Source organism: Canis lupus, chromosome 2 (genome assembly GCF_011100685.1).
Source record: "Canis lupus familiaris isolate Mischka breed German Shepherd chromosome 2, alternate assembly UU_Cfam_GSD_1.0, whole genome shotgun sequence".
Taxonomy (NCBI): domain Eukaryota; kingdom Metazoa; phylum Chordata; class Mammalia; order Carnivora; family Canidae; genus Canis; species Canis lupus.
The window spans coordinates 49,652,897-49,666,565 of NC_049223.1; the positions used below are offsets into that span (position 1 = coordinate 49,652,897).

General features: G+C 47.6%; 1 protein-coding gene across 3 annotated transcripts in view; it reads left to right on the top strand.

Moving 5' to 3' along the window:
* The first annotated feature begins 5,489 nt into the window (after window positions 1-5,489).
* RGS7BP (regulator of G protein signaling 7 binding protein) overlaps window positions 5,490-13,669 on the top strand; it is a 102,819-nt gene continuing 94,639 nt past the window's right edge. Inside the window, exons 1-2 of one of the 3 annotated variants that reach the window (XM_038530710.1) lie at window positions 5,490-6,142; window positions 7,059-7,225. In XM_038530710.1, coding sequence (XP_038386638.1) covers window positions 5,978-6,142; window positions 7,059-7,225 — 332 coding nt within the window. In that variant the 5' untranslated portion in view covers window positions 5,490-5,977. Of the gene's footprint in view, window positions 6,143-6,276; window positions 6,383-7,058; window positions 7,226-13,669 lie in introns of those variants that run through there. The other 2 variants (XM_038530708.1, XM_038530709.1) reach the window with 2 other exon arrangements.

The following is a 13,669-nucleotide window of genomic DNA, read 5'->3' on the forward strand; positions in this document are numbered from 1 at the left end:
TCAATTGTTTTTTTTTTATATTTATTTATTTATTCATGAGAGACACAGAGACACAGGTGGGGGGAAAATCAGGCTCCCCACAAGAAGCCCAATTTGGGACTCAATCCCAGGACCTTGGGATCACCACCTGAGCCAAAGGCAGATGCTCAACCACTGAGTCGACAGGTGCTCCATCGTGTCAATTGTTTATACAAAAATGGAATAAGTTGTATACCTGAAACTAATACAAAGTTGCATGTCAATTATCCCTCAAAAAAATTTTTTAAAAAGGCTTTCTCTCCATTTTGGTTTCTTCTGAGTTGGTTCTCAGGCAGTCTGCTGACCATGAGTAAAAAAGAAAAAAAAGACTGCCCCCAGAAACTCCAGGCTTAATATATTATACTGAGTGAAGTAACTCAATCAGAGATGGAGAAACATTGTATGGTTTCACTCATACGGGGAATATAAAAAAAATAGTGAAAGGGATTATAGGGGAAAGGAGTGAAAATGAGTGGGAAAAATCGGAGAGGGAGACAAAACACGAGAGTCTCCTAACTCTGGGAAACGAACAAGGGATAGTGGAAGAGGAGGTGGGTGGGAAGGACGGGGTGACTGGGTGACGGGCACTGGGGGGTACTTGACAGGATGAACACTGGGTGTTATACTATATGTTGGCAAAATGAACTTCAATAAAAATATTTTTTTTAAAATTTTTTAATTAAAAAAAAGAAACTCCAGGCTTTCAGCTTATCACCCTAGACACCCAACAGAAAGAGACAATACCAGGTGGAGACATAGGAAATCACCATTGCTATAGGTCAAAATGGTTGACTAATGGCACCTGGCCATTTCATAAGTTTCAACCTAATAGTTCCAGAGTCTCCGAGGCCTAAAGTTCATTGGCTCAGCTTCAGTGTCATGCCCACTATTAATCCCTCTATTAATCCAATCACTGTGACCACTAGAACAGACCATGCTTTCTGACCACGTCTGAGAGACACATGCCCACGCATGGGCCAGGTCACAAGAAATGACGTTAAGATTGATTCCTCAAAGAAAATTTTGGGTGCTATTATCAGTAAAAGGGGAATAAAACCAGAGGAGGTGAACCATCAGATGCCTTCCTAGGCAAAGAACAGATGAAAAATGTGTCAATTTTCCGAGAAGGTAACTGAGACTCGCTTCAGGGAGCCTCACCTGCACAGCTTTTTCCAAAACCATATACCTAATGTTTTATTTACATTTTCCGACTTTTCAATTTTTTTTTTCTTACAAGTGAGTTTTATTGGCACCCTGACCCAAGCACAGATCCCACCTACAGATTTCTCATCGGGGGGATCCCTGGGTGGCTCAGCAGTTTAGCACCTGCCTTCGGCCCAGGGCTGATCCTGGAGTCCCAGGATCGAGTCCCACATCAGGCTCCTTGCATGGAGCCTGCTTCTCCCTCTGCCTGTGCCTCTGGCTCTCTCTCTCTCTCATGAATAAATAAATAAAATCTTAAAAAAAAAAAGATTTCTCATTGGCATGATGGCAACGGTAACGAGCGCAGCATGCGCTTTATTTCACACACAAAACAAGGGGGCAGGATTCTTCTTCTTTCAACGGAGGCCTCCAAATTATGTAAGCTTTAGAACCAACAAAACATGGAAGTGCAACTGGTAAAAATACTCAAACATATTTTTGAAACTAGTAAGTATGCCTGCCCAGCATATTGCACTTCCTTTTGCTTTTAGTGGAAATAAACCATTTTGTAGGTAGTTGATTCACTAGATCCTTCTCGATTACTCAGGCTCCTTTGATGCTCACAGGAAATAAACCTGACCATTCCCTTCAGATCTCCCCAACTTCTCAGAACTCAGCATCCTCATGAATAGGTCTTTGCCTGTGTCACAGACCAACACAAATAAGGTCCTTTTTCATTCTTGTTCCACCACGAACTTCACTCTCATGGGGAACCTGCCTCCCAGTATCTCTGGTTCCCGCAAGAGGCCTACCTGGGTTGTGAGATGGCATCTCTGGGTCTCCCCGTGGTTCCTTCTAGCACCAACTTGAAGAAACTTAACAGACACTCATTATTCACTCTAACATTTATTTTTAAAAATTGCAAATCAAAATGAATTCTCTAAGAGTACCAAAGAGAAAATGGGAGACGTTGAGTGGATCTCACATTGGCAAGAATCTAGCGTAGGAGATGGGTCAACGCAAATAAACCTACAGAGGACCCATTAGTAGGGTTGTGCCAAAACTGGGTCCGGACAACCAGAAAATGTGCCCTTGTTGTTGGGATTTCCAACTGCACTTTACCCTTCTATTTGGCAGTCAGACAGCCCCAGGAATGTAAATTCATGCTGTTCTGAGTGTGGGGGAAGGTGAGGGAGCTCAGCCTGCCTGCTGCTACTCTGATTACAGCATTTGTCCCCGGGAGAGACAGCTCTGGCACCAATGCTCCTCTTCTCCCCTCTCGGGAAAATGGCTTGGGCTGTGTACAGGGAAGGCCCAGGGGCACCCACAAATGACAATGTCCACTTCATCCCCTAGCAGGTGGCCAAGTCTGCAGTCCCTCCGATGGGGTATGGAATTTGGATCCATTTGTCCCCCTCCCCCCACCTCCTCCAAGAAATATGGCTAGAAACTGGGCAGCAGTTAGGTTGCCTTTTTTCTTCTCGTTTGTTGAAATTGTCTCTAGGCAGAAGAAGGGGGGAGTAGAGACCAGATGGTTGTAGTTGGAGTAGAAGCCTACTACTGAGGGGCGCTGAGACACTCAAATCTGGTGGCAGCCACTAGGGCCCTGCAGGGAAAGGGATGAAATAACAGAATAGGTGGCAAAGATTTCCCAAAGACTGATCGCCAGCATCCTGTTTCCTTTATCCTCCTCCGACCACACACATGTAAAACGAAGCCTCCTTTAATTCTCCAAAGTCCTACCAACCTTGGGTTAAAGCAGACTTTAACTCTTGTGGGTGCTGGGTTAGTTACCCAGGAGGGCACCTGAGTGGCTCAGTGGTTGAGAGTCTGCCTTTGGCTCAGGTCATGACCCCGGGGTCCTGGGATTGAGTCCCACATCAGGCTCCCTGCAGGGAGCCTGCTGCTCCCTCTGCCTGTGTCTCTGCCTCTCTCTCTTTCTCTGGGTCTCTCATGAATAAATAAATCAAAATCTTTAAAAGAAATAAAAAAGGGGGAGGTTTATATCACAAGACTTAACAGCTTACAAATGAGCATTGCCCATTCTTCCTGAAGGTCCCCTTAGCCTGTCTGCATCTTCTCTGCAGCGATCTTCCTCCGTTGGGGAGACTCTGCCAACACGAGGTCTCCCCACCCCGATCTCCAAGTCATCCAAACACCTGGGGTGAGGGTAGCACCCCAAGGTCAATGTGGACACTAATGCCTCCTGCTTCCCACTCCTCGGGAAAACTGATTCTCAATCTTTTGTAAAAATGCTACACAAATACCACCGAACATCCATCCAGATGTCCACCTGTTAGGGTTTTCTACTTCACCACTATTTCCTCAACTCTGCGGCACCAACAGGTGGTCTACAGTTTATATCCATTTTGCAACTAACTACCTGGAGTCAGCATTGCTCCCCACCCAGCCCCGGGTTAAGGACTCTGTCCCACAACACTGTCCACACTTCAGAGACCAGTCACAAGTACCAAGTCCTCAGATTGCTCCCACTCTTATCAGATCTGACATCCATTCAGGGGTTCCCACAAACCCCCCTTCACTTGAACTTGGGTAGAGCCTTCGTTACCAGTTGACTGTAAAGAATGCGATGAAGGAAGAGATGCCCAGGGCAAGGTATTGGGGGGGGGGGGCGTGCGGAGCTTCTGTGCCCTCCCTGCGCTTGCCACCTCCTCAGCCCCTCCACACCTTCGACAACCTGCATCCCACTGTGTAGCGGTTCCTATGGAGGTTTCATGATGTAGTCACGATTGATAAAGTCACTGGCTGCTCACAATTACATCAATCTCCTCTGCAGGGAAGTCGGAGGTGGGGCTGACAGCTCCAAACCTCTAGCCAGCTCTTAGTCTTTCTGGTGACCAAAGACTCCAATCACCCTTATCACTCAGGAGATGCCAAGGGTATTAGGAGCTCTACGACGGGAACTGGGGACAAAGACCAAATATCTTTCTTATACCACTCTGTTGTGTTTACCAGCCTTGTAAAAAAAAAAAAAAAAGTGTATATATATATATATATATATATATATATATATATATATATATAAGTGTGTGTATACACACACACACACACACATATCCTAGGGACACCCCCTGCCCTTATGGGTTTCAGCCTTCCTATTTCTGGCTCTCCCTGTCTGTGCACTCTCCATGTCCCCTTAAGACACTGACCAGGAACCTCTGATTTGTTCTTCCTGAGGCCTTGCCACCCATCATCGGTTCCTCGGTGGTAGACCTCTTTATCCGATGCCTCCAAGTAAATTATTCATGGGAACAAGTATTCTCCCATCACAGGGCAGAGGGCCAACTCTCCTTCCCCTAAGGACCTTAGGGTGTCAGTGGTAAAAGTGGACTTCAATGGCCCGAGCTCACTGCCATCACCCTTCACTCAGGCATCCCCTCCACTCTCCTGGGCCCCAACCCCCCACCCTGGCCTCTGGCTCACTGAGAGCCCAGAAAGAACTGGTCATTCTGAATGCCGGAGGGAGGCCTGCTGGCTCTCATGGGAAACCCTCAGCGCGCCGGTCTGGACACCCTGGAACGCAAGGCCAGCAACTTTACTGGTTAAAATGGGAGGAGGGCTAGTTTGAATCCCTCTGTGCGCTCTGCCCTACTGGCTCCCAGTCCCCTTCCCCGCATGTGCCCCACAAAATAAAAAAGCAGAACTACAGCAACAACCCACTGAGGGCAACAAAGCTTTCCTTTTAGGTCATCAAGAGGTCTTCCTTTGGACTCAAAAACCTCGCTGCCCCCTCCCTTTGGGCCTTGCTTATCCGCGGCCCCCAGAGGCTCTCCGACGGCCCCGGGGCCTTAGACGCACACAGGTTGATCCGTGTTTAGGTCCCAGCATGTGGCAATGTGCTCCACTCTGATGACACTTTTCGTTTCTAAGAATAGAGCCGATGAAGTAATATTGCAACTGACGTTCCCGGGGATTTGATTGGATAAGTGCATAAACTGTGGAGGGAGCAGGAGGGGGGGTTCTCCGGCCGGATCACATTAGTATTCCCGTCCTATCAATGTGCGGGGCAGCGCACAACGTCAGGCGGCCCGACTCCCTGCGTCCGCCAGTCCCGCCACGGATTCATTTGGGATCCTGGAGCAGACGAGCCCGTAGAGACGGGGGATCAAGGCAGCCTATTAGAGCCGGGTGCCTGCTTCGGGTGGGTGGGGGGGGTACCGCCAGCCCTTCCAGGCCTGGCGACGCGGGGAGGGAGGGGAAAGACGACGGAGCGGCGCTGCGCTGCTGCGGGAGGACACCGGAGCCAGAGCGACACTCGTCCCCCCACCCCACCCCCCACCCCCCACCCCCACCTTGCAGCGCAGGCTTTGAAAGCTGCTCGCCCATCTGAATGGAAACTCAGAACCGCCTGGCGGCGCGTTCCTCCTCGCCCAGCCTCGCGGTCCATGCCGAGGGGGAGGTAGTGCGAGCCCGCGCCGGCGCCCAGCTCCCGGGACAGGCCGGGCGATGCTGCTGAGCAGAACTTGACCGAGCCCGTCCGCCGCCGCCGGTGGAGGCGATGCTGCACGGCGCCGCCGCCGCTCCCCCGGCTCTCCCGCAGGCTCAAGGTTACCCGCCCGCGCAGCGCGCCCCGAGCCTGTGAGCGCCGCGCCTCGCCTCCCGGCTCCGGCTGCTCCGGCTGCTCGGTGGCTGCTCGGCGGCTGCTCGGTGGCTGCTCGGCGGCTGCTCGGTGGTTGCTCGGCAGCTGCTCGGAGGCTGCTCGGCGGCTGCTCGGCGGCGGCGCGCAGGGCAACGACCGGGCCGCCCGCGCCGGGGCGCACTGCACCAGCGGCTTCGGCTTGGTGGATGTGTATGCATGAGTTCTGCACCGAATGGGCGCAAAAAGCGCCCCGGCCGGTCCACCCGCTCCTCGATCTTCCAGATCAGCAAGCCGCCGCTGCAGAGCGGAGATTGGGAGCGCAGGGGCAGCGGCTCCGAGAGCGCCCACAAAACCCAGCGAGCCCTGGACGACTGCAAGATGGTAGGTGAAAACTGCGCCTTTTTTTTTTTTTTTTTTTTTTTTTTGAGAGGAAGGTGGGGGAAATCTTGTCTGTGAGTCGTTTGCTTGACAGCCAGCCACTCCCCCACCCTCGGCTCCTCCATGCCGATCACGTGCACAGGCACTATTTTTAAATCTGCAGTCCCCAGATGCGGGGTGACAACCCGGGTCGCGATGGCCCCGCAAAGAAGTGCCACGGCCAGGGTCTTGGGGTCAGCGGCTGTAAGTCATGCCTCTACCCCCTCGGAGGTGGGGGGGTGGGGGGACGGGGGATGCGAAAGACACGGTGAAGTGGCTTGCTCCACCAGGGAGGGAAGGGATGGGAAGGTGGAGGTGCTGATTTGTGGGGAGACGGCAGCAAATAAACCCAAACAGAGCACACGGGGCGCTGCAGAGGGGACGAAGGTTGCAGCGCAGAGGCTGTGGCCGGGCTTCCCGGCAGGCTCCGGAGCCAGAGTCTGGGCTTCAGTGGCCTGGCAGGAGGTGCCCAGTTTCCCTGTGACAACCTGTCTTGGGCCTCTATCCCCTCGCAACTTCAGATCCCTCTCTTAGCTGTGGTGCCAGGGAGCCTTCTGCGTGAGAGTTCCCATCCTCGAGCTCTAGGGACCTGGGAGTGGCATATGCTCTCGCTGTCTAGGGGAAACTGAGTCTAAGGGACCGGTGGAGGGGGTGGGGGTGGATCCGGAAATAGAGCTTCCACGCTCGGACTGCACGATGAAAAATAAACACTTGCCTTGGACAAAGAGAAACTTCCCACCTTTGTGCCTTGATCTTTGAGCAGTGGAGTGTGGGCTCCTGAGCTGGAGACTTATTTAGTTGGCCACAGGGTCACAGAACACCCCTGTTTGTGTACAGCAGAATACGACACGTTGGTGAAAGCCATTCACTTCTTTTCCAGCTTGTCCAGGAGTTCAACACGCAAGTGGCCCTGTATCGGGAGTTGGTCATTTCTATCGGGGACGTCTCTGTCAGCTGCCCCTCACTCCGGGCGGAAATGCACAAGACAAGAACCAAAGGCTGTGAAATGGCCCGGCAGGCACACCAAAAACTTGCTGCCATCTCGGGGTAGGAGACTCTTTGGCATTATTTGGTAATTCAGACACATGATGCATGGAGGCTGACAGTTCTTTATGGTGGCAGAGACCTCAGAGGTGATCTCTGCAAATCTGAAGTTTTAAACTCATCACCCTGAGATCAGGATTCTTTTGAGAGCCATAGAAAGACTAATCTCATGCCAAATTACAATCTGAAGGTTGTGTGATCCTTGAATATATATGTAGATTCAAGTTTGGGGTCATTAAGTGATTTTTTAAAAATTGACTTTCAATATGCCGTCCACATATTGAAACTCTGTGCTTCAGATTTTTCTGCGGAATGTTTGGCTGTCAAAATGAAGTTAAGTCATCACACCTCAAGATTATTTGTCATCTGCTGCTAAACATCTCCTGCACGAAAGGCTAGTTCAGTAGAGAGAAAATCTTTGCTAAATCCTAGATGTACTCAACTATTTATACCGTGAGATAAATTCCTGTGATACCATTTAAAATAAAATCCCTAAAATAAAGTCTTGGATATAAATTACTCTCCTCATTGTACTGTATAAGAGGAAAGTTTTAACAGAAGAACATTTTTGTGAAGATTGGGGAAATTCACAAACCCAACTAAACCTAGGCTGTTGATGTGCTCCTCCCCATTATTTTGTATTTATTTTATCACCCTCATGGATTCCCTGTCCTAATTTAGATGCTGATGCAGTGAGCAAAAACTTCTCTTCTGAGATCCTCCTCTACTTTTTCCTGCTCTCTCAATATCAGGAAAGAAGTTAGTCATGGGTTTTTGTCAATAGTCACTATACTCAAATAAGAATGTAGAGCGAGAAAACACAGGAATCCTTATGGAAATATGTTAAGTGTTTGATTCCATTTGGATACAACCTTTATCTGTTTATCTGTGTATGTCTGGATTACAATCAAAGTGCAAGTCTTATAGGCTAAACTGAAAATGTTGCAGATTGATCACATATAGGAATTATATCTCACGTATGCATTTGAAAGAATCACTCTTTGCCATCTTTAATGCCAACAATATATATAATGCCAATAATATGTATGGTGACCACTATTGGTATATATAGAATAGAAAGCCCTATGTTGCCTTTCTCAATAACTACACTTAACAAGTGGCGTCTTATATCATGAGAAAAGATACAGTATCTAATGCCCTTGATATGAGACATAAAGTGTATTACAAACCTATCTCATTTGGTAGAAATATTTAGAAGCTTTATCCTTTTCTGTTTTAACTGTCACACTGTGCCTAACAGGAAGTGAATCTGCGATTCCATCTAGGAGGTGGAAAGGGATTCAGTGTTTAAGGAGGTGGAAAGGGAGTCAGTGTTTAAGGAACGTACGGAAGAAATGCAGCTGTGATAAATCCCAGACAATAAGGGAGGTAAAACAATCAGAAACACAAAGGGGGATAGTGGTGGAATAAAAACTGTAGGGAAACAATGATTCAGAAGGGAAAACAGATTTAGAACAGGAAATTTTATGCGCAGAGCTAAATAGTAGCAGCTTTGTCAATCTTGTGTGCAAGGCAGTATGATGTATATTGAGGATCCCTCTAAGGGGAAATGCAAATTGATGACATGTTCTAATCACAGAAGATAGACCAGAGAAAGAAACAAGGAGTTCAATTTAGTCTATTTTACTACACACACAAAATTTGGTTCTTCCAAAGTTTTGGGAAAGAAGGAGTCTGAAACTACTGGCTCAAACTTGAGTTTTGAGGATTTGAGATGGATTTTATATACTCAGGGGTTGGTAGCCATTTGCTACTTAGTTTTGTGTTTCCTGAAGGTTGATGTTATTGGGAACAGTTCTGTAAGTCTTAGTGGGAAAAAGTGTTGTTCTTTGAGCCTTGAAAATGTAAGGCCAACTCCGTACAATGTTCTAGAATAGAATCTGAAGTATTTCCTCCTTAAAATAATGAACACAATTCAACCTTCTTTCTGGAAAAAAAAAAATGACAGCATTATAACTAAAGGAAATCCCTTTAGCTTCTTTCCATCTAGTTTTCATTAATGAAGGATGTGATTCTCCTTGGTGGAACTCCGTTCCTGACATTGCTAGTTATGTTGGCTCTCATGTCAAGCTTGACGTGAAAGCTAGTAGGGGACCTGTAGCATTCACTTTAAAATCTGAAGCAGGGTTAAAAAAAGCAAAGGTTCCTGGGGAATGGAGACACAAAGACTGGATTTCTTGAGCACTCATCCCTTGCCACTTAATTCATAGACTAACCCTCAGACGGAGAATTATTATCCTTCTTCTTACTGTTAGGTCTCAAAAAGGTTAAGAAACTTGCCCAAAGTTGCACAACTAAGGCCTCTGATTCGGCCCCACATTGTGTGCTTCTGAAATTCATGATCCTTCCTCTACATAATGCTGCCATTTAAAAAGGTATTATGTAAAAAGGAATGAAATACTAAAACACACTAACATATGGATGAATTGCAAGAAGAGTTTACTCAAAGATACCAGTCACAAAATGCCACGTGTCATGTGATTCCTTTTACATGAAATGCTCACAAAAAAGCACATCTATATGCACCAGAAAGTAGATTGGTGATTACCTAGATCTGCGAGCGGGAACAAAGGGTCACTACCAATGAGCCTTGGGGTGACTTTTTGGGGTGCTGAAGTGTTCCAAAATTGAAATGGGGTGATGATGATTGTACAACTATATAGTTACTAAAAAAAAAAATCATTGAATGGCACATTCGGAATGATGAAGTTTATGGTGGGTAAAATATAGCTCAGTATCTTGTAAAAAGTTATGATCACCATCACCGTGAATAAGGACACTTGGCCTTATTTTCTACACACACAGCTTTCAGTGAAAGGGGTGTGAACTCTAGGGCTGGGCAAACAGAACCCCCAGCTCTCCATGCATTCATCAAGACGCCAGCCTGACAGCTATCACCTACACACCAGTACTTTGCTCTGAGTAGGAACATAGGTGGGGCAATGGCAAGACCTGAAGGAGTAAATGAATTGACTTATTTCCCAACCAGCACAGACCACTCCTTTCCTGTTTATCACCTGGCTTTGGGGCCAGAGGAGGGAGTCTGGGTTGCAGGTAGCCAGGGGAAAAAGAGGAGGAAAACCAGACAGTTGGGATTAAGCCAGAGTTGCTTACACCCCTTCATCCCTAAGTGACGCCCTCAAGGGATGGTGGCCAGGAGAGATGAAAACTCCCACCGTGTTTCTCATCAGCTGGCCCCAGGTCAGAGGGCCATTGTCACAGACGTCATCAAAACCCCCTTCCCAAACTGTGTCTACATCAGCTAAAGTTGCAGCACCTCCTTTTCTTTTGAAGGCAGCTGATGTCTTCTGGACACAGCCAGCCAGGTGGATCCCAAGTCTCTCCTACCTGGTTTGAGGAACCACAGTAACTGTCCCCTTATGGGGCTGATCCTCTCCTTACTATTCAAACTAAGAAAGGCCTCAAAGGTCACTTCCTAGAATGGTCTCTTGACTTGTGTTTTAGCAGCAGAATCTTCTTTCCAACTAAACGTGCAAAATCAGACTTAAAATGCATATCAAAAGTGGCAGTGCTGTGCCCTGCTTGGGGTGTGTGTGTGTGTGTGTGTGCGCCCACGTGCATGCATATGTGCACACCTCAGGGATAGGCGGCTGCCAGGCTCAGTGTCCTTGGACTCCCTTTCTAAAATGACTTCTGAGACACCTTTGAAGAATCCCTAGGACTTAGCACCATTGTCTTGTTTTGTATTGGAAGAGATTCAGAGGATTCCGAGTGACTTCAGAGGCAAGGTGGTTCAGGACATGTGGAGACTGAGCATTGAGGCAGAGAACCCCATTCCGTGACCTTGATGGAACCACTTCACTGTGTGAATCTCACTCTCCTCCCCTGTAGTCTCAGTGTGCTGCTCCCCGCGGGGTGGTTGAGAGGGTTTGTGGGGCCAGGGCCATGGCTCCCAGTGTCTAGAGCACAACTCTCCAGTCCAAGGCTGTTCTAAGCCTGGAACCCATGCTTGTGGCTCCCTGGCCTGGTGCTAGGTCCATGAAGCACGCACATCTTGAGGACAAAGAGAGGAGTACCCCCTCTGGGCTAAGGAGCAACCCCGAGGAGCCAGGACCCTCTAGCATCAGCTGAGACTGGGATCAAATCCCAGCTTTACCACTTGCTAGGAACCCGTGCATGTTGAGCTACACACGGCTTCCCGGGGTGGCAAAGGTGAGGCAGGTGCACTGGCGTGGGTACGCAGACTTGGCCTGTGCCCAGATCTCAGCCCAGCCCTTTTACAAATGGTGTCACCCTCTCTGCCTCAGTTTTCTCGTCAGACAATGGGGTGAATAGCAGATGGGACTGAACCATACGGTGTCGTAAGGACCAAGTAAGTGGACAGACACTAAGCACTGAGACTGACTAGCACACCGTTACACTATTATGAATTCAGATTAGCGTTCACATAATTATTCACAAGACTTGCAAAATTCAGGACATCTTGATATACTTAATATGAAAAATAAATTTATCCATCAAGTATTTTTCAAAGACTTGGGTTGAAATTAATTTATGCTTATCGTAGGTCTTTATATTACATTTGGAAGAATTTTCTAGGTTGAGGCTTCCCAGATGACTATCAAAAGACTTTTTTTTTCTTCCTTTTTGAGAGCATAAGGGGGAGGGGGAGAGGGAGAGAGAAATCCAAGCAGGTTCCTCCCAGCACAGAACCCAATGTGGGGCTCGATCTCACGACCCTGAGATCATGACCTGAGCCAAAATCAAGAAGTAGATGCTCAACCAAATGAGCCACCCAGGCGCCCCAAGGCTTTTTCTTTAATACTTTAATATGGGTAAGTGAGGGTTCCAAAGTGGTTTAGAAAGATGTTCTTCATGCAATGCCTGGGTGGCTCAGTGTTTGAGCATCTGCCTTTGGCTCAAGGTATGATCCCAGGATCAAGTCCTGCATCGGGCTCCCCGCATCGAGCCTTCTCCCTCTGCCTGTGTCTCTGCCTCTCTCTCTGTCTCTCATGAATAAATAAAATCTTTAAAAAAGTATTTGTATAAATCAAACCATATTCCTCATAAATTATGTCATATTTGTAAAATTTTTTGGCCTAGCTCTGAAACAGGCTGTGTGACAGAGGACAGGCCTGTTACATTCTCGGTCCACCTCAGGGAGAGCGCTGAACCAAATGACCTGTCTTCTGGCTTCATCATTCCAGTGTTCTGTGTTAATTCAGGCGGAATCACACAGACTATGGTTACAGAACTAAGATATAAAAAATAAAATAAGTATTATGCATGAAGTTTGAATTCCAGAGATAATTTGTTGAGATATGAACATACTACAGCCACAAGAAGAATCTTAATTTCCTAATGGCTTCGGAGAACAATATATTGAATATCATGGATATTCATAGCCAGAGATTTCAGATTTTTCTTCCAGCAATTAGTTTTCTGACCAACCATGCCTAGTTCACTCTCCTTTTCAGCTTCTATCTATCTCTCATGGTTGTTTTGTTTTTTTTTTTTTTCCACTCTTTTTTCTCCAGTCCCACTTTTAGCTGGTTCTTGTGTGTTCCTTGTTCTGTTTGCTAGGAAGTTGGGAGAGCAGGGAGAGAGAGAATTCAGTTTCGCAGCTCACTCAGTAATGCTTCCTTTTCACACTGGGGCTGAGATAGCAGCCAGTACGTGGGGTGGGAGAGTATGGAAGTGCTTGGTGAGCATGGAGGCAGCCCTCACAGCTTTCTTAATCCACACGATGGAGGAGGCCTTATTAGTACAAGAGGCCTGGTTGGCAGGCATGCCAAGCCACCCACTCTGTCCTATATGTTCTCTTTCTATTACAGGTGTTTTTGCTTTAAAAATTTTAACTCTCACTGGTCAAATAATCAAAGGGGAGCCATGTGTGTGCCAAAAGAATATGCTGTCCATCAAAGGAAAGGATGAGCGAACAATTCTATTTTAGTGTGCTAGGGTTGCAGTAACCAAGTACCATACGCTGGGTGGCTTTTAAACATCACCAAGTTCTTGTCTCACAGTTCTGAAGGCTACACATCCAAGATCAAGGTGTAGGGAGGCTTGGTGCCTTCTGAGGTTTGGGAGCAAAAATCTGTTCCTTTCTCCTAGCTGCTGGTGGTTTGCTGACAATCCTGGTTGTTGGTTCCTGGTGGTTGTTCCCTGTTGATCCATCTCTGTCTTTATCTTCACGTGTCCTCCTCCCCGTGTTTGTGTGTGGGTCTCAATTTTCTCTCTCTCTCTTTTTTTTTAAGAATTTTATTTATTTATTCATGAAAGAGAGAGAGAGGCAGAGACACAGGCAGAGGGAGACGCAGGCTCCCTGTAGGGAGCCCGATACGGGACTCGATCCCAGGTCTCCAGGATCACACCCTGGGCTGAAGGCGGCACTGAACCACTGAACCACCCGGGCTGCCCTCAATTTTCTCTTTTTATAAGGAAACCAGTCAAACTGGATTCGGG